The sequence below is a fragment of the Hesperophylax consimilis genome, chromosome 22, assembly GCF_061612785.1.
Source record: "Hesperophylax consimilis isolate HC1 chromosome 22, BYU_Hcon_1.0, whole genome shotgun sequence".
Lineage (NCBI taxonomy): Eukaryota > Metazoa > Arthropoda > Insecta > Trichoptera > Limnephilidae > Hesperophylax > Hesperophylax consimilis.
In genome coordinates, this window is record NC_142857.1 from 24270626 (window position 1) to 24298106 (window position 27481).

At 38.0% G+C, this 27481-nt stretch overlaps 2 protein-coding genes across 4 annotated transcripts in view; one reads left to right on the top strand and one right to left on the bottom strand.

The window, feature by feature from the left end:
- LOC149413298 (uncharacterized) overlaps positions 1-17490 on the top strand; it is a 32461-nt gene extending 14971 nt beyond the window's left edge. For 2 of the 3 annotated variants that reach the window (XM_089645215.1, XM_089645213.1), the window contains exons 6-11: positions 873-1037; positions 3791-3937; positions 7386-7507; positions 8820-8992; positions 10534-10714; positions 12295-17490. In XM_089645215.1, coding sequence (XP_089501341.1) covers positions 873-1037; positions 3791-3937; positions 7386-7507; positions 8820-8992; positions 10534-10714; positions 12295-12461 — 955 coding nt within the window. In that variant the 3' untranslated portion in view covers positions 12462-17490. The remainder of the gene's footprint in view (positions 1-872; positions 1038-3790; positions 3938-7385; positions 7508-8819; positions 8993-10533; positions 10715-12294) is intronic. The other variant, XM_089645214.1, reaches the window with a different exon arrangement.
- Positions 1-27481, bottom strand: part of Ogg1 (8-oxoguanine DNA glycosylase) — a 427234-nt gene that overhangs the window by 21073 nt on the left and 378680 nt on the right. The window lies entirely within an intron of this gene.

The following is a 27481-nucleotide window of genomic DNA, read 5'->3' on the forward strand; positions in this document are numbered from 1 at the left end:
TCGAATTAACGAGGTTCTACTGTACTATTATTGTTCGGTTATATGGTTATAACATCTCACAAAGATCTCATTCACACAGGAATTTTATTTTTATTTATGTTCTGTAAAGTTATTTTTTTTATTTATTTTTTATTTTTTCAATAATTAGCTTAGAAACATCTTTCATTCCGTACACATATATCGTCATAATAGATACTTACTAAGCGTGCGTAACTTGCAGAGTGACTGTGCTTATGTTCATAGCAGCTCGTTTTGTATTGCGTTCCACAATTTTACTATTTTATTTGCATATTCTGCGTGAACAGTTGAAACCATGGGTAGTTACATTGCCTTGCAAATATTACCTTATCACGGACGGCGATCTGACTTTTACCATCACGTAAAAAGGAACGGATTTTTCACTAGCATGTAAAACGGGACTGTGTTTTTGTGGTATTGTTGTCGATTTAGTGGTTCCATAATAACTCCTCAAAATGACAATTCAACACACCTGAAAGCTGATATAAAGTCATTAAAAGTGATGAAACAAAAACTAGGCTAAATAGTTACATATGTGACCTATTTAACCTAGTTTTTTTTTCATCACTTTTCATAACTTTATAACACTTTTTATTGGTGTGTTGAACTGTCATTTTGATTAGTTATCCGGTCACCATTTTGACCACCAGCCGCCTCTGCTTGATCGTAAAGCCCTGCTGCAAAAAACATAATTATTTTCTGATGGTGTCACTGTAAAAGTCACAGTTATCGCTTACTTATTTTAAGTCAATAATAATATGTTACAACGTATATTATATTATGTAATTTCAAGCAGTCATAAAACGTTATTATGAAATTCTAATTGTATAGTAAAAAATATTTTTCTTCAACAGAAATGAAAAAGACAACTCTGACAGAGACAGAAGATCCAAAGACAATGACAGGGAGAGAGACAGATACAGCGAGAGAGACAAGGACAGACACAGTGACAGAGACAAGGAGAGATACTCGGATAGAGACAGACATGGCGACAGAGATAGAAGACATGACGACAAAAGGTTGGTACAAAAAACGTAATCTGCATACATGAATACAACCTTCAAATTTATTACGCACTTTAAATGTTATTAAAAATTTTATGTGTGTTGTATAATGATTGTTATTAAAAAAACGTATATGAAAAGTTTTATGCTAGTGCAATTTTTTTTTTTTTTTTTTTACATTAACTTAACACAGGAGTGAACCTGGGTCCTGAAGAGAACTATGTTATAGTTAATAATGATTTAAAAATGGTTAAAGACTAAACAGAATTCAGAGAAAAGCTTAAAAATCTTCAGAAAATCAAATCCTTCACTTAACTGTAAACTTGCAAACCTAAGAAACCCATAACCTAAGCTGGCCGATTAGTATCTACGGCCTTAATAAAAAACAACCATTAATGTAGGTTTGTTTATCAGTTGTGTTAAATCTAAAACATGTTTATTATTAATCACTCAGAACATTAGAACGTCAAAAGACGTAAATATGATAATAGCGGTCAAGACATTAGAACGTCTTTTCACGTAAACGCGCGAGATTTTACAAAAATCGATTTATTTCCATCACTAGTATACGGATTGCCATGATTTAAAAAACAGAGTATCGATAATGAATAACGCTACGCGTCTGTATTCAAGAATATCTATGGAACGTAGAAGTGCATTATCTAAGCCGATTGAATCTGTCATCTTGTTCGTTTATAATTTATTGCGTTTCTAAATAATTTATTAAAAATATTTTAATTTGAACGGTTAATATTTTGAGGTGACTAATAGTTTTTAATTATATTTCTTCAATATATAAAGTGTTATTTCTTTATGATACTCAGAAAAAAGTACATTTTTCACGGCTTTGAAATAATGGTTATCGATTCGTACATATTTTTGACGTTTTCATAAAATATATATTTAGAAATGCAAATATTTACTTATAATAACACAATGCGATAGTGGATTTCATAATCTTTCCAAAACATTTTTTAGAATGAGGCTACGTTTCCCAAGACGTGAGTTATGATGCTTTTAGCAAAACTCGTAAATAACACAAAAATTATCACATTTTGACAGTTCTCAAAGGAACACATAGTAAATAAATGTCTTTGTCTGAGAGGTTAAGGGGGTTAGTCATTTACGCTTCCATGATAACTCAACACAGTGACAATTCAACCTTAACCAGGCGCGGTCCGTCCATACATGCTGTGGATGCTCCGCATCCCTTGCATTTTTGAGTAAAAAGATTTGGACTTCTATTCGTAAACAGAAATACTGCAATTTTAATATTTCTACAGCGATTTTTTTTACAAAAACGGCGCTGAAAAAAATCATACAAATATTTTTATTATAAGATATCGTGTATATTATTGTCCCGTTTTTTTTGTGTACGCACAACGAACGGCACGATACAAACAGCGCGGGCGAGTCTAAATACGCATACATTCTCAAATACTGTGAAACGCGTAAAAACACACTGTGGTGTGGAAGCGATCTGTAAACCGTATCCAAGAATGCTAGAACGTACGTTCTTTCCGCGCATGCGCACTGACACCCGCAAGCCAATATCTTCGTCAACTTTATACGATATTAATGACAGCATCCAACGTGCAAAAACCGTCTTTAATGCTCACATGTATAATGCACAGAATCGTATAATCTATTACTAATCCATTGGATTGTATGCGTGCGCTGCTTTGAGCTTGGATACTTCACCAACGTGTTCTAAATGATAATAGTGAATTGTGTGGTTGTATAATTAAATCATTAATGCGAAAAAGTTTTGTGTCTCGGCCATTTGCGGAAAAAAAACTTATTCTGGATACTGGAAATATTGAGTTATGGAGCTTAATGGATTTATGGAGATAATTTTAGACGGTACCTAATTGTATCTTGTTCGCGGGCTAGCGTCTAGATGTGCATATTTGATATCAAGTACGTAGTAAGTACGAGTATAATCATTTGATATCCCGTCTTCAAAAAGTCACCGACCGCCACCTAAATAACCTATTTAACCTAATTATTGCTTCATCACTTTTCATGACTTTATTATTATTATTTAATGAGCAGACGGCATTCTGCTGATACACATTCGTATCCGGTTTCACAATAAGTAATTGGGTTTTAAATTTAAATAAGTTAATCCTTTCTTTTCTCCAAAAAAGAATCCAATGTAGCTTTAAATTGGTTTATATTAGTAGAATCAATGACGTGTTGTGGAAGTTTGTTCCATGCATCCACTACTCTATTTGCAAGGAAGTGTTTCCTAGGATTGTATGCAAAAAGCGTTTTATTCTTTTTTTTAGCGTTCACGGAGATTTATATTTTTGTTGGCGGTGAAGATTTGTTAGATGCCACGGCAACTTCACTTGTGTGTAGAATTGTCATTTTGATGACTGATCCAGTCACCGTCATTTACAGAATCGATGTGCTGCTATAATTGTATAAAAAAAGTATCTGTTTATACATTTTAATATAAATTCTAGCAAGTAATATTTGTACAGCGCCCTTAAGGGAATTTTTTACAAAAACTGTGCTGTACAAATTATTATTACAATCCATGTCTGGGCTAGACCGTGCTAGACCCTAGTGTTGCGTAATTGGGTATGGTGACATCACATCACAGAATGGCCCCCCATATACTTTTTATTATTAGTATCCATGTCTGGGCTAGACCGTGCTAGACCTTAGTGTTGCGTAACTGGGCATGATGACATCGCATCACAGAATGGCCCCGCTTTTACTTAATACTAATATTTGGTTTGATTGGTTTATCTTTTCAGATCCTCTAACAGCGATAGAAGACGGGAGAAGTCAAGATCGAAAGACAAGAACTCCTCTGGCTACCGCAGAAGATCTCCCTCAGGCGACAGAGACAGGGAGAGAGACAGGAGGAACCAGCCCTCTCGTTCTAGCGACACTAATAGGAGGTAACCTTTGTGGACAAAATTTCTCATATTAGCACATTTTTATACCAATCCACGCTGAATGGAGAGTGATTTTTCCAATTTGCAGAAAAAATCATTTTCATCTAAAATTTGGTATAATTTACAATTTATTATTACTTATTATTAAACATAAATACATAAAGAAAAGTGTCTGTAGCGGCGTGCAGTGTGGCTGTTGGGCGGGCGGCCTGGCTTTGATATTTATACAATCTTCAGTTTTATTCAGAAATTGATGAAATTTTACATACTTGACTTTTAAAACAAGAGGTCACTGCTTACATACGAAAAAACCACCATTAGAGTCATTGATCCCTTCGGCACCGTTAGGAAAACCAGGCGCACGGTCGGGAAACACATCAAACGTGCTCCTAGCATTTGTACACGATTGACATTTGTCACATGAGAATGATCTTGAGTTCAACAGCTCGGCTGTGGAAAGACTTGCCGGTCCCTGTGTTTCCTTCCTCCTACAACATGAAACCCAAGTTCACGGTTCCAGATTCCTCAAAAAGACCCTCCACGCAGCATCCCCATAGAAGACATAGGCCCATAGGGAAATTATTTTCTTCAGGGCCTCCTTTGTATATATAAATTATATATACAGTAGAGCCTCGATTTTTTATTTGTTTATTTATAGAGCGGAGACTGTTTACATATAGTTCCTGTGAGCACTTAGGCCATAGGCCCATTGTGTTATCTCCCATTTTACCTCAATCCTTTAACAACAACCTGTTCCCTTTTATAAAGTTCACCAGGGTTGTCATTGGATATGCAGCTATGTCTTCTGGTTCCACAATGTGTCTTCCCAGGTCTCATCTCTCTTCTTCAATCCCCCTTGGTTCCCTGGAGGCCCCACAAGGGAAGAGAGCCTCATCTCTCCTCCCCACTCCCCTTTGGTTCCCTGAAGGCCCCACAAGGGAAGAGTTCATGGAGGTGGTCTCATCTCTCCTCTTCACTCCTCTTTGGTTTCCCGAAGGCCCCATGGGGGAAGAGTCCACTCCCCCTCAGTTCCCTGACAGCCCCACGAGAGAAGAGGGTCCTATCTCTCCTCTCCACTCCTCGGTTCCCTGAACGCCCCACGAAAGAAGAAGCCTTCGTCTCTCCTCTCCACTCCTCCTTGGTTCCTTGAAAGCCCCACGATAGAAGAGGGTCTCGTCTCCACTCCTCCTTGGTTCCCTGAAGGCCCCACGTGGGAAGAGGGAATTTCCGAATCGTCCATTTTTTGTCCCACGAGTATCTAGGGAACACTGTTCCCCAGGTCATTCAGCCTTATCACGGTAGCTCACACGTTAGCTTGGGACGGCTATTGCAGGTTGTGTTTCCACTCCCTGCGCGATGGGTTCGCCACACTCCCTACACTAACTAGAGCCTCGATAATCTGTACCCAGGTTAATCGGAACAACCTGCCCCTCCCCATACCGAGGCCGCTAACGCTATGTTCTTGTGTAGTTACTTAAGAGCTCTTGCACTGTGTACACTTGCGTCATGTGGTGCTTTAGGTTATAAACATAGTTCCCTAGCCATAACGAAAATATAAAATTTTGCAAAAGCATGCCATATTGGATAATTTGAAAGATGGAGTGTCAGCAAATTCACTTTCATTAACTATGATTAACATAAGAAGTTCATTAAATATAATTTTCCTAAGCAAACGGCTGTTTCATTTAATTTTTCTAACATGCTATAATCTGAAAGCTTCGCCAGTCCGAATGGGTGTTGTTTTTCATTAGTATATATAATATGGAACTCCAATGAAACATATTATGGCTTAAATAAAATATATTCATATCGATGATATGACAAACGCTTATTCTGAATATACAGGGTTTTCCAATAAGAGGTGTTATTTTGAATAGCCCGCTATTTCTGTAGATGTTACTTTTGAAGCTGTCATTTTTTGATATTTGACAAGTAGAAACTACGCCATTAATAAAAATGGAACGATACACGCTTCAACAACGCATTGAAATTATTAAAATTCACTTGAGTGAATCAAATGCAAATCATCTTGAGTGATGAGGCCCATTTCCACCTCGGTGGCTTCGTCAACAAGCAAAATTGTCGCATCTGGGGCTCGGAAAACCCAAGAGTTTTTGTTGAAAAGTCTCTCTATCCTCAACGTGTGATTGTTTGGTACGGTTTATGGTCCGGCGGAGTAAAGTAAAGTAAAGTACCTTACTTTTTCGAAAATGAGGCTGGAGCAACAGTTAGGAATTGGATGGTATTGATCTGGACAACGTTTACTTTCAACAAGACGGCGCTACGTGCCACACAAGCAACGAAACCATTGATCTTTTACGATTGAATATCAAAATAACACCTCTTATTGGAAAACCCTGTATAAGTTTTATTTATGTTATTACACGTAGAATTTAAAATCCTCGCTTAAAAACTAACACCATCACCATTTGGTTGGTACGACTGAATCTGCTGATTCTGACATCTCAACCTGTCTACGATAGTCTAGTTATTTATCTATGGTCTACAATGTCCACATTGGAACCGATAAAAATGCTGTTTGTATTTAAAAGATTTCATTGTTGTGTTGATGGAATTGAAACATCATTTAAACGCCTATAATAATTTATATTTCAACTATTAAAACCAACTATAACAATTGAAAAACAAACTGGTCTTTAACCGGTCAGCAACGTAAGCAGATATACACGATAAAATAACGATAGCAGTCAAGTACAATAAGCGTGTTTACACGTCAACGCGTGTGTTTCCACAAAAATCGTCATAACTCCGTTATTCTTCTAGTGACATCCCTAAAACAAAAAGTAGAATATTCGTATTGAATGAAGCTTCACATCTCTATTCAAAGTTATCCATAGAAACCCGTAAAAAGACCTACTCAGTGGAAGCAAATTTTACCCGCCAAATCGTAAAACGACGCCAAGAAAGCCGTTTGACGTGCCGACCCGCCTCGCAAGTTTAATTATTTTTTTAAAAATATATTTTGTATGAAATGGTCAAAAAGTGAAGTGACAGAATTGTTTATTGTACATTTGTACGATGAAATAAGTGTTTTTTTTTTTACATTATCCGTGATTTTAGTATCGTTTTTACATAAAACATTACAGGTGAGTCATTTTTACAATTTTTTCATGTTTCCATTCTAAATTTAAATATTTACAAATGTTAATATTTATTTATGATACAACAATTTGAAAGCCTATTTTGTAACCTTTCTAAAACAGTTTTTACTATTCGGCTCCGTTCAGTAATGTTTCATTTATAGAGCTTTGATTGTGAGGCGGTAATAACACAACGTTTTCGTGAAATTGACATTTCGGTAAAGACATCTTAGCTTCAAGTTCGCGAAAAGTCGGAGGGGTTAAGTTAGAAAGGTAAAAAAAGGACTGGAGTTCCTTATTATCAAAACTCTATTGTATATATATTTATTATGTACGTTTGTTTGTTGCAGATCAAATTCACAAGAAAAGAAGGTTGCCAAGCGATCCTACAGCCGAGAGAAATCTCCCACCTCCGGGGAATACAAACCTAGCTACAAGGTGTCAAAGAAGCTTCAGGCCATGGAGAAAATGGGTAAGTTCACAAAATCCAATATTTCTTTTTTTGGTCTGCTGGGATTCTTCACTTAGTGCTTCTACTATTCTGTATCTGGTTTTCACTGCTCCGGACAGTTGTGAATACCGCACAAGAGTCCCAACTGCTCCCGACTGTCCGGAGCCAGTGGGATTGAGGCATTCCCAATTGGGTATGAGTTGTGAGGATGAAGGAAGTGGGGAACAAAAGTAGACAAGGAAAGGTTTGGAATGTACCTGGCTATTCAGATCTGGTCATCAAACACGGCTAAAACCATTTCAAGCGACGATTCTATATCGAGTGGTTGAACATTGAACATTAAATTTGAGCAACCGTCTTTAAACACCTTGAGAACTAATTTTACTAATCTAATTTTAAAAAAGAAAGACAAACATTCACGGGTTACGAATAACCTGACATTATTTGAAAATCTCCTACTACCACCACAGTAAGCTGAAAATGTCGCTTGTTTTGTGATGGAGGACTTAGCCAGCCGAGGAATTGAACACACTACGCCTGGGTGGGACCCAAATGCGATGTCAACTCGGCCACCGAAGAAGTGCAACCACTTATTTCAAATCAGGTATTGATAGTATTGATGAATGAGGTATTGATGAATGCTACACAGAACAATCTAGCCTTATCATAAAACAGTTCAGCTTTCCACTCAGCCAGAAAACTAAAGGTTGGACCCCCGTGCGTTAACCTCTACATACCTTATGTCAAAAATCCCTTATCACCCGAAGCGGGGTCATTAGGGTCCCCCATATATCGCCGAGCGATTGTGTCTCTTAATATTCCTTTTGCCCTTTCCAGTAACACTCAGATAGAATTTACTGTTTTTTTAAATACTTTAACCCACCCACCTTCGCCCAGCAGCCAATCATTAAGTAATGCAAAAAGCTAAAGGAGATATTACAAAGTCGAGCATAACTCAAATACATATTATTTTATCACTTTTTTACATCCGTACTCGCTGCTTGATTGCGGCGAGGATTTTTTCTGCGTAGATGGAAAGCAGAATAATTTCGCCAGAATTGTACTTATATTATTTAATATCTTATTAGTAGTAGCAGGAAAAAAAATGTTTAGATGCAGATCTATTACTGAATAGTTTTTCTAGATTTACCTAAATTATAAGGAATGTGACGTAAACGAACATCTTAGATGTCTCACAAAACTTTCGTTTGGGGTATTTGTGTAACCCCCCTCCGGCACCGAAGGGTTAAACTGTACAATCCGATTATTTATCGGTACTGGTACGTATAACCAACATTAAGTGGTATATTCATACATTTTAGTATATTCTCAGGGCTGCAGATAAAGACCCCTGATGGTTCCATGGCCACGGCCCAGATGCTGATGCAGCGATCGCTGGACGAGCAGGTGGAGAAGGTGAAGAATGCCACCGGCATCGAGCTGCCCAAGTACTACAACCCCGCCGCCATGAATCCCCTCAAATATGCCGAGCAGGTATGTAGTGTTGTAAGTCACCTGTACTATAGATTTAATGTCCCTTCTATTTACTGATGTAATCTTCTGTATTGTAGAGAAAATTTCCTCCCCCCACCTTTTATGTCATCTTGTTGGTCAGACGACCAACAAGTACAGACAGACATTATAGTACAGACGTACTATAATGTCCCTTCAAGCCTTCTACATCATGTTAGTCAAATAATAATGATTGGATTATTTGTATAGCACCGTTTTCGTGAGAAAACAAGGGCGCTTAACAACTTAATTTATGCATTTAATTTATTCCTGTGACTTAGACTTATAACCTATTACTTTTGGCTCATAACTAAGTTTTGTAGCTATAGACCTGTATTATAGAGTTAAAGTCCATTTCCACCTTCTATGTCCTGCTATAAGTCGTCTGTACCATAGAGTTAATGTCGCGTAGTTTTCGTTTGTGATGGATTCACCGTCAAACTTTTAAAACTTCTAAGGCGATAGCAGTTTTAGCTAAAACTTCTTATGTGGAAAAATTTGTTTTATTTTTCATTTTGGTTTGGAATTTCAAGGTATCGAAAAAGAAAACTTTTTAAGCGAGTTTCACTGTAATGTGGTGAAGGGTCATCAAACGTGACAAGAGTTTGAAACACAAAACTTCTTAAGCGAGTTTCACTGTAATGTGGTGAAGGGTCATCAAACGTGACAAGAGTTTGAAACACAAAACTTCTGAAGCGAGTTACACTGAATGTGGTGAAGGGTCATCAAACGTGACAAGAGTTTGAAACACAAAACTTCTTAAGCGAGTTTCACTGTAATGTGGTAAAGGGTCATCAAACGTGACAAGAGTTTGAAACACAAAACTTCTTAAGCGAGTTTCACTGTAATGTGGTGAAGGGTCATCAAACGTGACAAGAGTTTGAAACACAAAACTTCTGAAGCGAGTTACACTGTAATGTGGTGAAGGGTCATCAAACGTGACAAGAGTTTGAAACACAAAACTTCTTAAGCGAGTTTCACTGTAATGTGCTGAAGGGTCATCAAACGTGACAAGAGTTTGAAACACAAAACTTCTGAAGCGAGTTACACTGTAATGTGCTGAAGGGTCATCAAACGTGACAAGAGTTTGAAACACAAAACTTCTGAAGCGAGTTACACTGTAATGTGGTGAAGGGTCATCAAACGTGACAAGAGTTTGAAACACAAAACTTCTGAAGCGAGTTACACTGTAATGTGGTGAAGGGTCATCAAACGTGACAAGAGTTTGAAACACAAAACTTCTGAAGCGAGTTACACTGTAATGTGGTGAAGGGTCATCAAACGTGACAAGAGTTAGAAACATAAAATTTCTTAAACGAGTTTCACTGTAATGCGATGAAGGGTCATTGAACACGACAAGCGTTTGAAACACTAAACTTAATTGAATTTCACTGTAATGTGGTGAAGGGTTCTCAAATGTTAGAAGCGTTTGAAACAACCCAACCTTAGTCTTTTTTTATATATAAAGATATTATAATAGATATGAAGATCAAAATTTGAATGCATAAATTAATTCAATGTGTTATTTTCCACAGATTCAAAAGAGAAAGCTGCTGTGGGGCCACAAGGCCAAGGAGACAGAAGTGATGGGGCCTGCGGAGGGCGCCCCTGGCAAGTCAGACCCGGTCAGCAAGTGGCAAGGGGCAAAGTTTGCGCAGGACAATGACGGCAAGGTGGCCTCCAAGTTCCTCAGACTGATGGGTGTTAAGGATCCCAGTGAGTATTATTTTAAATCAGTTAACTGTTGTTTGTGTAAACCTCGTTAAAACGCTCTTATAAATTATGGCAGTGAGGCATGGTGGAACTGACAGAAGAAGGACTAGAGTACTGAATACTGTAGAATTGAGATCTCTGAGGTGCATTTGTGGTAAAACCATGTATGACCTTATAACCAACCACTTGAGCAAGATTTCCAGTTTTCGTTTCGACCATTCAATTAAATTAATAAATAACCTACCTCCAAATATTAATATGTAATTGTATGAACTGCTTACTGCGGTTTAAAACCAATGAATTTGCCTAGATTTCACCATTTTTCTCACAGTTTTAGATTTTTAAAAAAATAAAAAAAATGTTAAATTTATAAATCATTTTAATTCATAAAATCACATACCCAAATTTGGGTAGCTATCGCTCGAGTGGATAACAAATTTGGGTAGCTATCGCTCGAGTGGATAACAAATTTGGGTAGCTATCGCTCGAGTGGATAACAAATTTGGGTAGCTATCGCTCGAGTGGATAACAAATTTGGATAGCTATCGCTCGAGTGGATAACAAATTTGGGTAGCTATCGCTCGAGTGGATAACAAATTTGGGTAGCTATCGCTCGAGTGGATAACAAATTTGGGTAGCTATCGCTCGAGTGGATAACAAATTTGGATAGCTATCGCTCGAGTGGATAACAAATTTGGATAGCTATCGCTCGAGTGGATAACAAATTTGGGTAGCTATCGCTCGAGTGGATAGCAAATTTGGGTAGCTATCGCTCGAGTGGATAACAAATTTGGGTAGCTATCGCTCGAGTGGATAACAAATTTGAGTAGCTATCGCTCAAGTGGATAACAAATTTGGATAGCTATCGCTCGAGTGGATAACAAATTTGGATAGCTATCGCTCGAGTGGATAACAAATTTGAAAAAAAGAATAAAGACTGATGTAATGAACAAGATAAGGAAAAGGACTCATAGAGCAGATGGACAGTAATGGGAATGTCAGGTGAATATATTATTCATCTACTGCCAGACTCAATAAGTCCATTTTTGGTGAATTACTTATTATTATTGTCACTATGTACATTACATATTTTGATCTTTTTTATTTAGATTCTGTTCAAACTGTAGTGTAAAAAATTAATATATTTCTAAAGTTTTTCCAAACTTTCGACAATTTGATTAATAATCTCAGTTTAATATAATTTGGAGTTATTGGTTTTTCGCAGTAGAGGATCATTATAGTGTGAAAGTGGAAGAAAGAAAAAGTTGGGTGTACCCCAGGAACACATGATACAATCAAATATATGAATCTGGTAATAGCAGAAATGAAGCAAATTGTGTGGGCCAAGACAGAGTTCTGTGATTTCATCATCTGTGAAGGAATTGTGTGATTATTAGCCCGTCATCCCATGGGTCGGTAATTCTAAGGAATTGACATAAATCATAAGACTCTGCTCAAAAAAGTGCACTGCAAACCGTATAGCACTCTGCTTATGTCGGTACCTTACTGGACTGTGGGACAGAGGGCTTAGTTAGTTTGTTACTATGTGTTATATTTAAAAGAGAGTATTTGTTTCTCCGCAGACGTTGCACAACATCAGGCACCTCCGCCTGAACCCTCGGGAGACATCTCCAAGAAGCAGGAGGAAATGTTTGAGGCCATGCAGGCGCAGTATGATGTGGCGCGCGCCACCACACACACCATGCGCGGCGTGGGGCTCGGCTTCTCCAGTCTGCACCGGAACTTCTAGACACCACGCGTGCCGACCATACTGTCCAATGGCAGTACATACAGACACGCAACATGGCATAATAAACAGACTTCATCGGCGATCCTGTAACCCTTGGAGAGCCTAAGTTTCGACGGCCGTAGCCAGTTGGACTATAGCATCCTCAATTGAAAGGAGTGGAACGCAAAGGAGGAAGTTGAGAATTACCCGACTATTCAGATCTGGTCACCATTTTGATGACCATCCAGCTACCTGACACGGCTTATTGTAGATATTCTGTGTGGTTTTTTCCTGTATTTACATTATAATAACTGCTAGTATTTGGTGAGAATATTTTGCTTTCACATGAATAGTTCTTCCTCTTACCGCGTCCATAAAGGGCGTGCAAGACACTCTATCCGATGTATATTTACTTCACATTAAACTGCCGGGTCGAACATTACGCAGTTCGCAGCGAATGGGCGAAGGAAGCGTAAAATTTTTCCTCCTAGAATGTAAGCTGTATTGTTAAAAACATAATTTTGTACTCTTTGTTTTTATTCAGGGGTAAGAAGAGAGGATGGAATGCCACATCCTTTCATGCTCTTTTGCTTTGTATATAGCGGCCACCCCTAGTGACATGGAAACATGAAACTATTTGTTACTTTATATCACATTTTGGTATGTACCTAATGTTAAAAATTATGTTTTAATAATTAATGGTATACAATTTATCTGCACAGTTGAAATTGTAGAAAAACACTGTGAACAGACCTTTCCTGTGTAGAAATTTTTACATCGCATGAATAAATTATTGTTCTTTAACTCAAACACCGCTCAACAACAGCTGGGGTCAGAAATCGACCCCACGTGGTTTGATTTTGATGTTTTTAATTTATCATCATGTTTTATCAGTTATTTTTCAAATTCCTGGATGAAGAATTAATTAACATTAAGTGCCGTTGGATTACACATATGTGAAAGACACACAAGGCTTGACTTCCACATCACACAACGTGTGCGTCAGCCGCAGTCAAAAATTAATAAATTATTCATTACCATTTGTCCTCTTTTGTCATACATTATTTCTTAAATAAAAACATTTGCAAAAATTGCCTACATTTGTGAGTGAAACTCACTTAAAGAGTTTTCATGTTTAAGAAATTTGTTTTTTCCAGTCCCTTGAAAACTGAATTTGAAAAATTGTTTTCTGCCTAAGAAGTTTTTGTTTTCCAAACCCTTGGGAAATTTCTCAACACATCTCCTGTGGGGAGGGTTTTACCTTTAATTTTTTTTATTATTTAATGAGTTAGTTTATACAAAATGAATATAAACTCATATAAGCAAGATAATATTTCATTTTGTAACTTTAAATATTTTTACAATAAACATAACATTTCTTTTTAAATACATTCATTCTTCAGACTTTCAGTCATTTCATCATAGATCTTTAGTCCTTTGTACATTAGGCAGTTCTGTGATTTTGATTTCTTCATATGTGGCAATCTAATTCTATTTACATTTCTGGTTTCGTAATTATGAACATCTATCTCTATTAAAAACAATTTCATCCTTAAAATATTTTTGGTTGTTCACGACTTTTTGCACAATAATTATCACATTAAATAAGTCTCTTTTTTATTGGAATCCAATTTATCTGCTCTCTCATTTGATTAATGCTTGTGTATTTGCCATTTCCTGGTATACATTTCATAGCTCTATTCTGTATAACATCTAGTTTGTTCAAATTTCCTTCATTGGCCAAATATAACATAGTAGACCAATAATCTAAATGTGGAACAACTATAGTTTTATTTTTTTTTAATGCTGGTCCTACTTGAATGGCGGGAAATACATTGCTGTCCGATAATTTTATATCAATCTTTTTAAGGGTTCCAACCATAGACATATGAATATTAGTAGACCTGCCCTAAGTGATTAAAAGCGTATTATTCCCCACTCCCCATACCGGTTCCATTGGAGCCGGCTGGGCTCGCGTATGGCTTCCCGTGAATCTTGAGAATGTGACGTCATCATTCTTGTTCGAACTAGCGTCGAGCTATGGTCGAGGCATTTTATGAAATAACACGGCAAAATAGTGGCTTGTGATATGAAAACTTGTAAAAATAGATGTGAAAAAGAGAATAAACCCAATTGCCGCATTACATTCCATATGTAAGCATCATTTTAAGCTTATTCACGTCGTATAATATGAATCAGTTGTAGAAACATATACTATCACATCGAGCCAACATTGGTCGAATGTAGCGATTCTCAAGTGTGCGCATCGTTGTTACTGGGAAGTAAATTATGAACACTTATAAAAGTGTCTTAACTAAATACGTAAACAAAATATTCGACTCTGAAAATAGAAGAAATTTTTTTTTGCCGAATTTGGAGTTCGCAAATTTGTTCATAACGTGGCGAGTAATTTGCGCTCCCATGTAAAAATGTCTATTCATTCAAAAGCAGATTTTACTTTTAAGAACTAAATGGTGATATTATAATGCGAGATGCCTATATACTGTCAGATTGATTTATTGACGAATCACAGTCAGCTTTACCCCCTTCGTTCTTCAACAGTTGATTTTACCCCTCACCTTTAATTTCTAGTCTATATATTCATATGTCTGTGGTTCCAACCATGTTTTTATAAGCAATAATTATTAGCCTGAAATACAGATAGAAAAAATAAATGCCGCCGACGGAAATTGAACCCGCAGCCCATCTGATTGCCGGTCAGCTACTCTACCATTGCGCTACGTCAGCTTAATCCGCCAAATAATTCAATATGTACTAGTATTTTTAATTCAACAATTATTGCTTATTAGATTTTATTTATTCTCGGAAGATTTTTCAATTTGTATGGGTGTTTCAAGCTAATAATTTGTTATCCTTTGTGCTACGCATGAAAACCTTGATTATAAACATTAGTTTTTTATTTCATTTTTAAAAAATTGAACCGAGTCATTCCCATCTTCAAGTTATTTTGTGAGGAAGAATATTTTATCAACAGGAAATATATTAAATCCGTAGAACGGGTAATACATCCTTACACTTATTGCACCAGAGAGGCTGAAGTTTTTTTTGTAACGATTTGTGACCCACAAAGTTTCTTTAAAGCACATACATTGTGTCAAAACGTGCCACATGATGGGAGATATTGTTGAAAGGAAGGACAGCATTGTAAAGGTTAAAATATTTTCTCTTATCATTTTAATTAAGTAATGTACCTACCTAATTCATTTATTTGGCTGGAAACCTATTTTTGTAAGGACTATCAGACTTAGTAATGAACATCTCAACAATGGCAGCGCCCATATTTAAATTATAAAAAATATTGGCAATATATTTTTGATTTGTGACGTGTGATACTAGAGGTGCCAGACCTCCGAAGTGCCGGATTAGTGAGATTCTATTAATATTATAAAAAAGTACTACATAATATGGCACCCATTTTTAGATGTTCAGATATTTTCTTGTAATCCTAGTATTTTAATATATTAATCATTTGCATGTCACGACGTGGTGTAATGAGCAGGAAATGTGTATGCAAAAGGAATATACCGATTTGCAACCGAGTAATTCAAAGTATTATCTTAGATAGTTTCGAGTGCTGTGAAATAAACGTGATTGGTGTCAAAATGAACAGGGGGCCTATTCTGTATCTTTCGAAACTTTCCTGCCGTCGGTTCAGATACGTCACAAACCCGTATTAACCCTTCCCTTACGGTGTTAAAAAATTCCTCGTCCTCCGATGCTATACACTCGGTAAATATTTTAACTCTGTTTAGTATATTTACAGAGATATTTTATTAATTCGAGACGATGTTCACTCAGTTGACAGCACTGGTAAGGAAAGGTTAAACCACGAACTTACTGGTTTGTTAACCCGAAAGATACAGAGTATTCCCCCAGTTCTCGGTATGTCTGCTCTGAATTTTAATTTAATTATGTATTATGAATGCAATCCAATGATTCAATGAATCTAAAGTACAAATAATAACACCATCTATATATCTCGTAGGTCCAAGGAATATTTTACTAATAACTATGTATTTTATTACAGCGGAATGTAAAATTTAGAATTAATGGGTATTCAAATGATTGGGTAATAGAATGAATGTACACTCGAATGATTTGATATTAAAACGTTTGGTTAACCAATTGATTGTTTGTTCTAATGATTTGTCAACCAAATGGTCTTATATCCAAATGGTTTGTAAACCAATTGATATTGACTGTGATTTGGTAAAACCCTTCAAGCCATATTTTTTGGGACTGTTACTTTTCAGTGGTTTCAACACTCTTCAAAGTAGAACATGGTAAAGTAATTTTTTCTGATGAAGTCATTTTTAATTCTAAATAAAATTAAATAAGGGTTAACCAAACCAGTTGAATACATTTACCAATTTATTGGCTATCTAAATGATTGGTTTACCAAACAGTTGATTTTTCAAATGATTGGTTAACCAAACAGTTGATGTTTCAAATGATTGGTTAACCAAACAGTTGAATTTTCAAATGATTGGTTAACCAAAGAGTTGAATTTTCAAATGATTTGTTCAGCAGTTGATTGGCTATCTAATTGATTCTATATCGATTAATAATCCAAATTATTGAATATCCGAAAAAATTGATTAACTGAATGATATCCAAAGAAATGGATAATCAAATGATTGGTTGTCAGAAAGATTAAATATCCAAATCACTAGATCTAAAATACATTAGTGATTGGATAACGATTCATCGGTAAACCGAATTATAAATCGTCTTATGGTAGTTTTCTTCTTGTAAATATTATATTAGAGTGAAGTTAATATTAATTTCTCTTTATACTATTTGCAGTTATATGTAATACATAATTATAATTTTCTTTAATAATAATTTTAAAAAAACTAAATCCGTTTTCATATTTCTTTTATGCACAGCCCTATGCCATTTCTTATTACCACTAAACATCTTTTACAACTACCGGCTTTAAAATAACTTATAAATGATATAATTACACAGTTTTTAGGTTATGTATGATATCTAGAGATGATGTTACGTTTTACCTTTTTTTATTTCATGTTTCATACAATTCAGCTCTCAACAGGTTTTATTAATATTTAAACATCTTGACTAAGTCATTTATAAACATATTTTAATTGTGATTTAAGATGTTTCAAGTGAAAATAAAATGCTTTTCTTTGAAAATTATTTTTTATTTTACTTCTATGACCATAAGCACTAAAATAAATATTCGGGTAGGTACTTATGTAGTACAATCCAAATTTTCCATTTCAGAGGTTCTAAAACTTTCCAAATTATAAATATGTAATACTAAGGACGGGTTGTTTCGGAGAATTTGAACAATTCATCAAATTTCAACGTTCATTTTCGGGTTCTGTAAAAGACTTATTCAAGTTCTGTTTTTTTATATCATTGTAGGCTAGTAGCTTGACAAAAGTGAAATAAAAACAGAACTTGAAAAAATCTTTCACAGAACTTGAAAATGAACGTTGAAACTTGATTAATTGTTCAAATTCTCCGAAACAACCCGTCCTAAGATATTTATATAAAAGAAATACACATTTCAAAATATATCGAATAGAAATTTAATTACAATTTTCTTGTAAAATGTGAAAGAAAGTACAATATGGAAAGATAGGAAAAATTATAAGCAAGAATATAAATATTAAAAAATAAAATTATAACAAGATAAAATAATACATTAGTAAAAATTTATTAAGATTTAGGAATATTAAAAACATCAGTTAACATTGCATAGGAGTTACCAGTGGTGTGTAATCTATTTATAACAGAATTGTAGCCTGAAACCATAGTATGATTGTTACAATAATACATACTAGAAAACCTTGTTCTAATGGTAGGAACAGGATAATTTACAATTTTATATAAAAATATAACATCAAAAATTTTTCTTCTATCACTTCACTTCAACAATTTCAATGAATGCAATAAAAACTCATAATCTATTGATTCTAAAGGAATTCCAAGTCTAAAATACTAGGTAATGTCTGAATTCTTCACATCAGGGGGGAATAACTTCGATTAAAAATTAGAACCGAAATATTGTGACATCATATGTTTGCCTAACTATATCCACCAATCTATGGAATAAACTTTCAAAGTTTTTCATATACACCAATGTATTATAAGTAGGCTCCGAATGAGAATTTTACTGTCTATATATTGGCATATCTATGGTTTTTTAGGTCCAATTTGTTTCATACAAAAAGCCGGAAGTTATCAATCTATAGAAGTTGAATTATGCTTCACACCATCAGTTTCAATTTTGAAAATGACGCTTAAATTCAAAGCAAATATGAGCTCATTGAACTAGATTTCACGCAGGACTAACGCACAGCACAGACAGCCAAATTTGTATATTTGAAAATATATTCATATTAAGTAATATAGAACAGTGCTTTTCTTTTACATTCAATTAAATATATATGTATAAACATGTATGTATATTTTTCTATGAAACAATCTACATTATGTACTTAGTTTCATTTTAAATTAAATATACATATATATAAGAATGTCCTAATTATGGGCTCTGCAACTGGAAAATGTTTCGCAATATGTTGATAAACTTTCTTATTATACCGGTTAGTCTTCTTGTAAAATGTGGCATATTTTGAACTCCACTGGGCATTATAACCTCATTTAGATTTGAAGGACTTCCAAATAGTTCTTTCGGTTCATTAAAAATTCCAATAGTTTTTTCTTTTCTGTTCAATCCTCTAATGTGTCGTTTTAACGTCATTACTTTAGATCTCGCCAATTCATTCCAATGTTCTAACATATTCTGTAGCGATGAGCTTGGATTTAAACTATAATTATTGTTTCTCTTTTTCATGTAATTTCTTCTAGAATTTGAAATGGGTATAACATTTCTAGGATTAAAACATTTATTCCTATCATGAATTTCAGTTCTTACCAAATTCGACAAAGGATAATTTTTTCTATGGCCAACATTCTTGTTAAAGTAATTATTTCTTCTCGCTGAAAAAGGTATAATATTTCTATATTCATCGTAGTTATTTCTATTTAAAATATCACTTCTTTTCAATTTTGATAAAGGCATAAAAATGTTATCGTCAACGTAGTGATTCCTGTTCAAAATTTCATTTATTTTAAAATTTAACGACGGTTTAATATTATTATTTCTATGGTCAATCAAATTATTTGCTTTATTTTTAAGTAAATTTGTCTTTGAATTTAAAAATGGAATTATATCATTATTGTGATAATTCGCTTCTGTCTTTTCAAATAATCTTTGGAGTTTTGAACTTGGAGCATTGATTGAGTCATCTGTTGATTTTGTTCGGAAAATGTTATGTGGTTTTGAAAACGGAATAAAATCTCGATTCGCTTCCGTCTTGTCAAATAATCTATGGAAATTTGATCTTGAAGCTCTCACATCATCTATGGATTTAGTTTTGATAATTTTGTCAGGTTTCAAAGCAATTCTGTTGGACGCTAGCGGGGCAGTTTGGGTGAACACTGGCAACACTTGATGGTGATGTACGGGGGAGATATTGATCAATACGGGAGCGTAAATTCTTTTAGGACGTTGGAACGGTGCTCTTCTAGCTCGAAAGTCACCATTAAAGAGTCCTAGGCGAAGACCATCTATTCCTGTGACCTGAAAGAAAAAGCATTACAAAATTTTAAGGGTATTTTTATAAATTATTTTTAACTGCTCGTTCATAGATGGCGCTAATTTCATTATTTTAGGAAAATACACTTTTTGCAATACGGAATATGAATAAATAGTTTTGTCCGTGGTGTATCATACGTATCCAGACCTCCAGAATATTTCAAGAGAATTCATATTTACGCCAAAATCACAAAAACACTTCAACCCCGAAACCGCTCGATACCGTGTCGCCGACACATTTGGAAATCTTTACATCAAAATAACTCAATCAAATGATATATTATATGTGATTAATCAAGATAATTACATAGCAATATAATAGCAGGACCTGAAACACATCTGAAAATAATCATCCAGCACCTCCCTCGGACACACCAACCCACGAAGTGACCACGGCTAGGAAGGCTACTCAGTATTTACGTAGGACCCCCTCCACTACTCCCCGGATGGAATTCCATGATGGCCGCCGTCTCCAACCAATCACAGCCCAGCATATCACCTTGACTTTCTTATCAAACACTGATAACAGATTCAAATGTGATTAATTGTGATATCATCAGACTGGATTTACGGGAAAAAGATGCAAGATATAACTACGAAATAAATACCAACATCAAGAAATGATTATATACTAATACAATAACATGAATAATTATATCTAACTATATTTGTTACCCTTTGGGAAATGTTCAAACCAAAGATATTTAACTTCAAACCCAATATGAAAATTTGTATAATTATTTATAAAATAAATAAATGGGACTGCGGGAGATGGTTTTGGTAGATTGAACTGACTTGGTCAAAGGTATCATATTAAAATATAACTTTCCTCTCAACAAGATAATTGCAGAGAGGAAAAATACCTAACCACTTTACTCCTCACGAAAGAGGATAGAACGCCTCCGAGAGGGTTCGATTTGAAAACGTTCTATAAATAGAGAACCGAATTCCATACAAAGTCAGTTCAACAGCTACCTCTGAGAGGGAATCCTCTCTCCTGAAAAACCATCTCCAAGTCTCCAAAGTCTCAAGAAATATTTTCAAGTGTTTTATTCAGTAGTAAATTCAGTTTTTGCCAGTAATAAATTCTTTTCGTCAGTTCAGATCTGGAAATAAATTCCTCTCAGATCGTGGCTTTAAACTCCACCACAAAACGTCTACAACATCTACCAAGACTGAAAACGCTGACAAGTGTACCCAGCCACCTTCGTATCTACAGTTATTGTACGGACAGTATATTGTCGCGTACACGTGTAAAAACTCAATTCTTTCAAGAAAGACGTACAAATACAATATTGTATCGGTGATTCAATCCAGTTTTGTATTTGTATACCTTTCTTGAAAGAATGAGTTTTTATATATTCATGTTCAATAATAATTTTAAGTTTGCCCTAAAAAGTTTTAAAAACTTATTACCTCATTAGTTTATCAATGTAGACTGCAATATGGCGCATTCCTACCGCATCCATTATTGTATAATCAGAGAACAGGCTTTTTATGTGATATTATTGAAAACTGATATTGAATCGATATTAACTTTCGTTCTATTCTGTATGATTCGGGGTCGAAATGACAATCCAATCTCCTTCAACGGAAGCAATCTTCCCAACAAGTCTTTTATTGACATGCTTGGTGTAATTCTAAGTGACTAGTTCAGGCAAGGGGACTCAATCGAAGCCAGCCAAACTTAAATACAATATACAACTGCTAACGCTATTAACTATTATGTAGCATAGGCTTTATTTAAAACCTATAAAGTGAGATAAACATTACCATTTTGCAGCCAAATCGACGTTTCTTACCAAGTTCGTGTGTAATTCTTAGTTTAAATCTCCCGCCAATGTCACCTGCTAGTTCCTAATGCATCCTTCAGGCGGCGCCAGTAGTGGGGACGCCATCAATGATGCTATAATTTCATGTTTCATTAGCATTTATTTTGCGAAGGTCAAACACGTTTGGTTTGTTTACAAACATCAAATACCTTAAGCGGCCGCTACACTACTCGCTTCGGCGCTTCGACGAAGTCCTCGACGAAGTTAGCCGAAGTCCGAAGTGCGTGCCCACACACTCGTGCAACTTCGCGAGTAGCTCAGTCTCTCGGAGTCCGTGCACTAGGCAACATGGACGTTCAAGTGGCATATAAAGGATGAAAGTAAATTAAATGCTGTTGAAATGAGATCCCTGAGGCGTATAATAATAATAATAATAATAATTGGATAATTTGTAAAGCGCCGTTTTTGTGAAAAATCACCTCAAGGGCGTATGTGTGGTAAAACCATGTTTGATCGTGTGAGGAATGTGGAGATCCGCAAAGAGTGCAAGGCAGATGTAAGCGTAATGAGTAAGATTAAGAAAGGGACGCTTAGATGGTTTGGGCATGTAGAGCGAATGAGCGAAGATAGGAGTGTGACGGCCGGCATAGTCCAGTGGTAACGCATTGGACTGCCATTCCGAAGGTCGCGGGTTCGAACCCGGCGTGCGCAAATAAATTTTATTTGATTAATTTGTGTTATTTCACAATTAATTAATTAAAATAATATATAGTATATTTGCGGCACGTTCCAGAGTGGAAGATACTACCAGTATCGCCCTGGTGTAAGACCACCATTCAGAATTGAAACGTTGCTCCAAATGGCTTTAGCCGTGTTTAGTGACTAGATCTGAATAGCCAGGTACTTCCCCACCTTCCTCTTTCCCTTCCCCACTTACCTTCAGCCTCACAACATCCCCCAATTGGGGATGCCATAGTCTCACTGGCTCCAGACTGGAGCAGTTGGGACTCTTGTGAGGTATTCACTATAAAAAAAAATAAAAAAAGGAGGATATATGATGCAAATGTGAATGGTAGCAGAAGTCGGGGACGCCCGAGGAAGACATGGCACGATCAAGTGAATCAGATACTCGAGTCGGGCCATGTCAAGAGTCAGAATAATAGAAGAGTATGTATGAGACGATGTATGAATGTGAATGAGGCAAGGAGTGTGTGCCAAGACCGAGTAGTTTGGCGGTCCGTCCTCTCTGCCTACCCCTGCGGGGAAACGGCGTGATGGTTAGTTAGTTATCTTTATGGTCCCTTTCAATTGGGTCCCAAATAACCGCCTCGGATTGTTTCTAGGAACAAAAAAATTAGGTCCTGTGACCACAGTGTAGAAGCCATATTTTATTACGTATAGTCACTATGACTCTGCGCACGCACAACCACCAAACACGACGTCTCGAAGCGAACTGATGTGAACCGAGTAGTGTGGGCAGACACTTCGTGTTCGAACTTCGAGTCCTTTGACTCGGGCGCATTTACCGACAGCAATCGGAAGTCGGGCCAAGCGAAGCGAAGATGCCCGAAGCGAAGCGAAGTTCGTGCCCACACTATCGTATTAGGTCAACTTCGATCAACTTCGCGAGTAGTGTAGCTGGGCTTTTAAAATAACCTGTTTTTCAGTATTTGCGCAAAATTTACATTTTTTTCGAGGTTATTAACAGTGTGACTGTTCGAACTCCGTAAAATTGCGATTTATTAGAGTTTCGTGTGTTTTTGTTTAGTGTTTTTTGTGGTTTCTTTGTGTTTTCTTGATTATGTCGGATTCCGAACGTTCCGAGAGCGGGGAAGCCGAATTTTCGAGGGCGGAAGTCATGAAGGTGATCCACACGGACACGCGGGGCAAGCGTTCAAGGGTCTGCGCGGAAGACAAGGCCAAGAGGCAGAGGGTTTGTGAATTAGCTCCCGCCGACCCTCGAATTGACCTGTTAACACAGCAGATGTCCCAGATGCAGGAAATGTTGCGTCTGCTGCTAGAGAAGCGTTCGGAGGCTCCCGTCCGTGGCGCCTTGGATGACGAGGACAGCATCTCCCTGGAAACCCCTGCGTCGCTTCGGGAGGAATTGGCAGGAGATTTGGGAATGGGACTCATCCATCCGAATAAGCCGTCTCGCGACTTGGATCTCGGGGAGTGGACAACTGACCTAAAGCAGCCGAAGATACCATCGGCCGACCCAGGGAGGGTGAGAAAAGTGGAGCTCCTTCAGCATCTGGGGACGGCCAACTGGAACAATGTCCGCTACCTCGAGATCCAGAAGTCGTATGCCGCAACCCCTCTCTTCTCAATGTTGGCATTAAACCCTGAATTGAAGCGCCTAGGTCAGGAGGAATCGGCCAGTACGTCAACGGACTCCTTCTGCGGCTCCCTGACCAATGCTCTTTCCCTGCAGGCTGATCTCCTGAAGGCCTCCTTGCAGGAGCTGGTCAACTGGAGTGCGGAACCGGGCACGAAGCTGAGCACTTCCACTCTTTTCGAGAAGGTGCAGTCTCTCTTCGCGGCGGGGTCTGAGTCCCAGAAGGTGTCCAAAGACATCATGCAGATGGTCTGCGGAAAACGGGCTAGCCACATTGAGTATCGACGAGAGGGGGCATTGCGAGGCATCAGCGACGGATACGTCCGAGATGCCTTACGGAAGATTCCGCCCACATCGGAATATCTCTTTGACCCGAACCTCCTGTCGGCCCAGCTGGATAAGTTGGGGGGAGTGAAGAAGTGCCTCGCTCCTCAGTCTAGCACGTCGCGACCAGCTCCTCCCGTTAAACCTGTGACTGTGCAGAACTCGCAGCCCTTTCGTCCTAGAGTACAGCAGGGGAGAACCATCGCGAGAAGGGAGCACCCTGAGAGTCGAGGTCCAGAACCAGCCCGTAGGGCCGCTAAAGCTTTCCCTCCCCGAGGTAGGTTCCGGCCCAAGGAAAGAGCAGGGAAGCCAGACCGTAAGAGGTTTTAACAGCGGGCCCTCTTTTCAAGGGGGTCAGTTGCGCTCATTCGCAGGTAGGTGGAGGAACCTTGGTGCCCCTACTATCATCCTTAAGATGTTAGATGGCTACCGAATTCCATTTTCATCAAAACCTCCACTAAATAATAATATTGATTTATTTAACTCCCCTTTCGCCACTAAGACTTCTGTGGCAATGACAGAACAAATAGAAAAACTCAAAGCCCTTAAGGTTTTAGAGTCGGCACCTGCCACTCCCTCATTTATTTCTAACATGTTTCTGGTCCCCAAATCAGATGGCTCAAAGAGGCCGGTCTTTAACTTAAAGTATTTAAACAATTTTCTGACTGTCAGTAAATTTCGTCTGGTAAACGTTTATCGAGTTCCTACTTTTCTACAACCGAATGACTGGATGGTTAAAGTGGACCTCACACATGCTTACTTTCATGTACCTGTGAGTGAGCAGCATAGATGTTTCCTTAGACTTATCTATAGGAATGAACTCTTGCAGATGACATCCCTCCCCTTTGGCTTGGCCACCGCACCTAAGGCATTCGCAACCTTCACTAACTGGGTAGCGCAGGAACTGCGGAAGAGAGGGATGAGAATTCTAGTGTATCTGGATGATTTTTTATTAGTAAACCAATGCCTGCCTACTTTAAAACACCAGTCTATTGAAATGGTGGAGTTTTTGCAAGGCTTGGGATGGCATATACAATTTGATAAGTCAATACATCACAACAAGTTCAATTTCTTGGCATCAGCCTCTAACTAATGAAAAGTCTCTCCCTCAGAACAAGGTTTCAGCCCTATCTTATTTGTTAAAGGGTTTTATTCAGACGGGTAGGTGGTCACTAGATAAGGGGCGCAGCCTCTTGGGCTCTTTAAACTTTGCTAGTTTTGCAGTTCCAAGAGGCAGGCTCAACAGCCGGCACATACAGAAAGGGTGCTTAGGACTCAGACACTACCACCCTTGGGAGTCATCACCAATTCCGGCAGCTACCGCTCGGGAATTGAGATGGTGGGTTCGATCGCTCACCCTGACGTCACCTATACATCTGCCGCTGTTTGAGCATTACTTGACAACCGATGCCTCTGATCAGGGTTGGGGTGCCCAGCTGGACGAAAAGCTTCTCAGCGGTGTGTGGGCTGATGACCAGCTGAATCTTCACTCCAATGTAAAGGAGATGCTCGCCGTGTTGGCTGCCTTGTCTCCTCACGCGCTTGAGCTATCTGGCTCGAGTCTTCTGATCCAGTCGGATAACAGGTCTGTCGTATCTTATCTCCGCAAGGAGGGTGGTACCAGGTCAACTCAACTCCTGAGCTGTACTCGACTAGTGCTAGATGTTTTGGATAAACACTGTGTTTCCATGACAGCACAATACTTACCCGGTCGTTTCAATGAAGTAGCGGACTGTCTATCTTGTCATCGTGCTGTACCCGAATGGCACTTGCTACCCTCTTTCACGGAGGTAGCATTCAGAAAATGGGGACGACCCGAGATAGACCTATTTGGCTCTAGGACAGCGCATGTGGTTCAAAGGTATGTTTCTCTTGATTTTCAGGACGACAAGGCAGACTACCACAATGCTTGGAGCAGGGACTGGGACTATCAGCTGGCTTGGATCTTCCCTCCCCCGTGCCTCATGCCGAGGGTTCTTTGCCACCTGAACAGGGCAAGGGGATTATACCTGGTAGTGGCTCCTCGTTGGGAAAGGGCATTTTGGAGAGCGGATCTGAAGTGTCGGGCCTTGGGTCCACCTCTTACGATTCACAATCTAGGAGAAGCACTGATAGACACCAGGACCAACAACCCCCCTCCTCAAGTAGAGTCCTTCACTCTGGAGATTTGGCTTTGTGGGGGTGGGACAAAAACCTAACAAGATGGTCAAGTCAGCAGAAGGAACTTCTTAGATCCGGGTGGAGAAGTTCCACCCTTCGCACTTATGCTCCGGCATGGCGGAGGTGGCAGCGCTGGGCGTCAGAGAATCAGCTCGATGCCACGCGTCCCAAAGCTGAAGACTTAGCCAGGTTCCTAGCCGATCTACACATCAGAGAAAAGCTATCGCTGAGTACCATTTTAGTTCACAAGTCAGTGGTGTGTACCTTAGGCTCTCCCGAAGACAATAGAGAGCTGAGCTCCAATCCGATAGTGAAGAAGATATTAAAAGGGATATCTTTAGCTAGATTAAGGCCTTCAAAACCCCCCATTTGGGACCCGAGGATTGTATCATCATGGCTGGAGAAGAATTTGCCTCAACATATTACTCTCTTTGAAGCATCAAGGAGAGCAGCCACCATCCTGCTTTTGGCATCAGGGCGCCGAGTCCACGATCTCACATTGCTCCATTGCACAGCTGAAAGATTGTCAGTGGACAGTGAAGGCATCTCCATTTGGCCAGTGTTTGGTGGCAAGACAGATTCGGCAGACTGGCAACAATCAGGGTGGAGACTGGCTCGCTCGGAGTCTAGGAACATAGACCCTGTCTATTGGACGGAAAAGGTCATAGAACTGTCAAAGGAACGGAGAGCGCAGGCGATACTACCTAGCCTATTTATTACAACTTGTGGGACAGTGAAAGCGGCCTCCAGGGCAGTAATTGCAGGTTGGATTAGGACAGTCCTCAGGGATGCT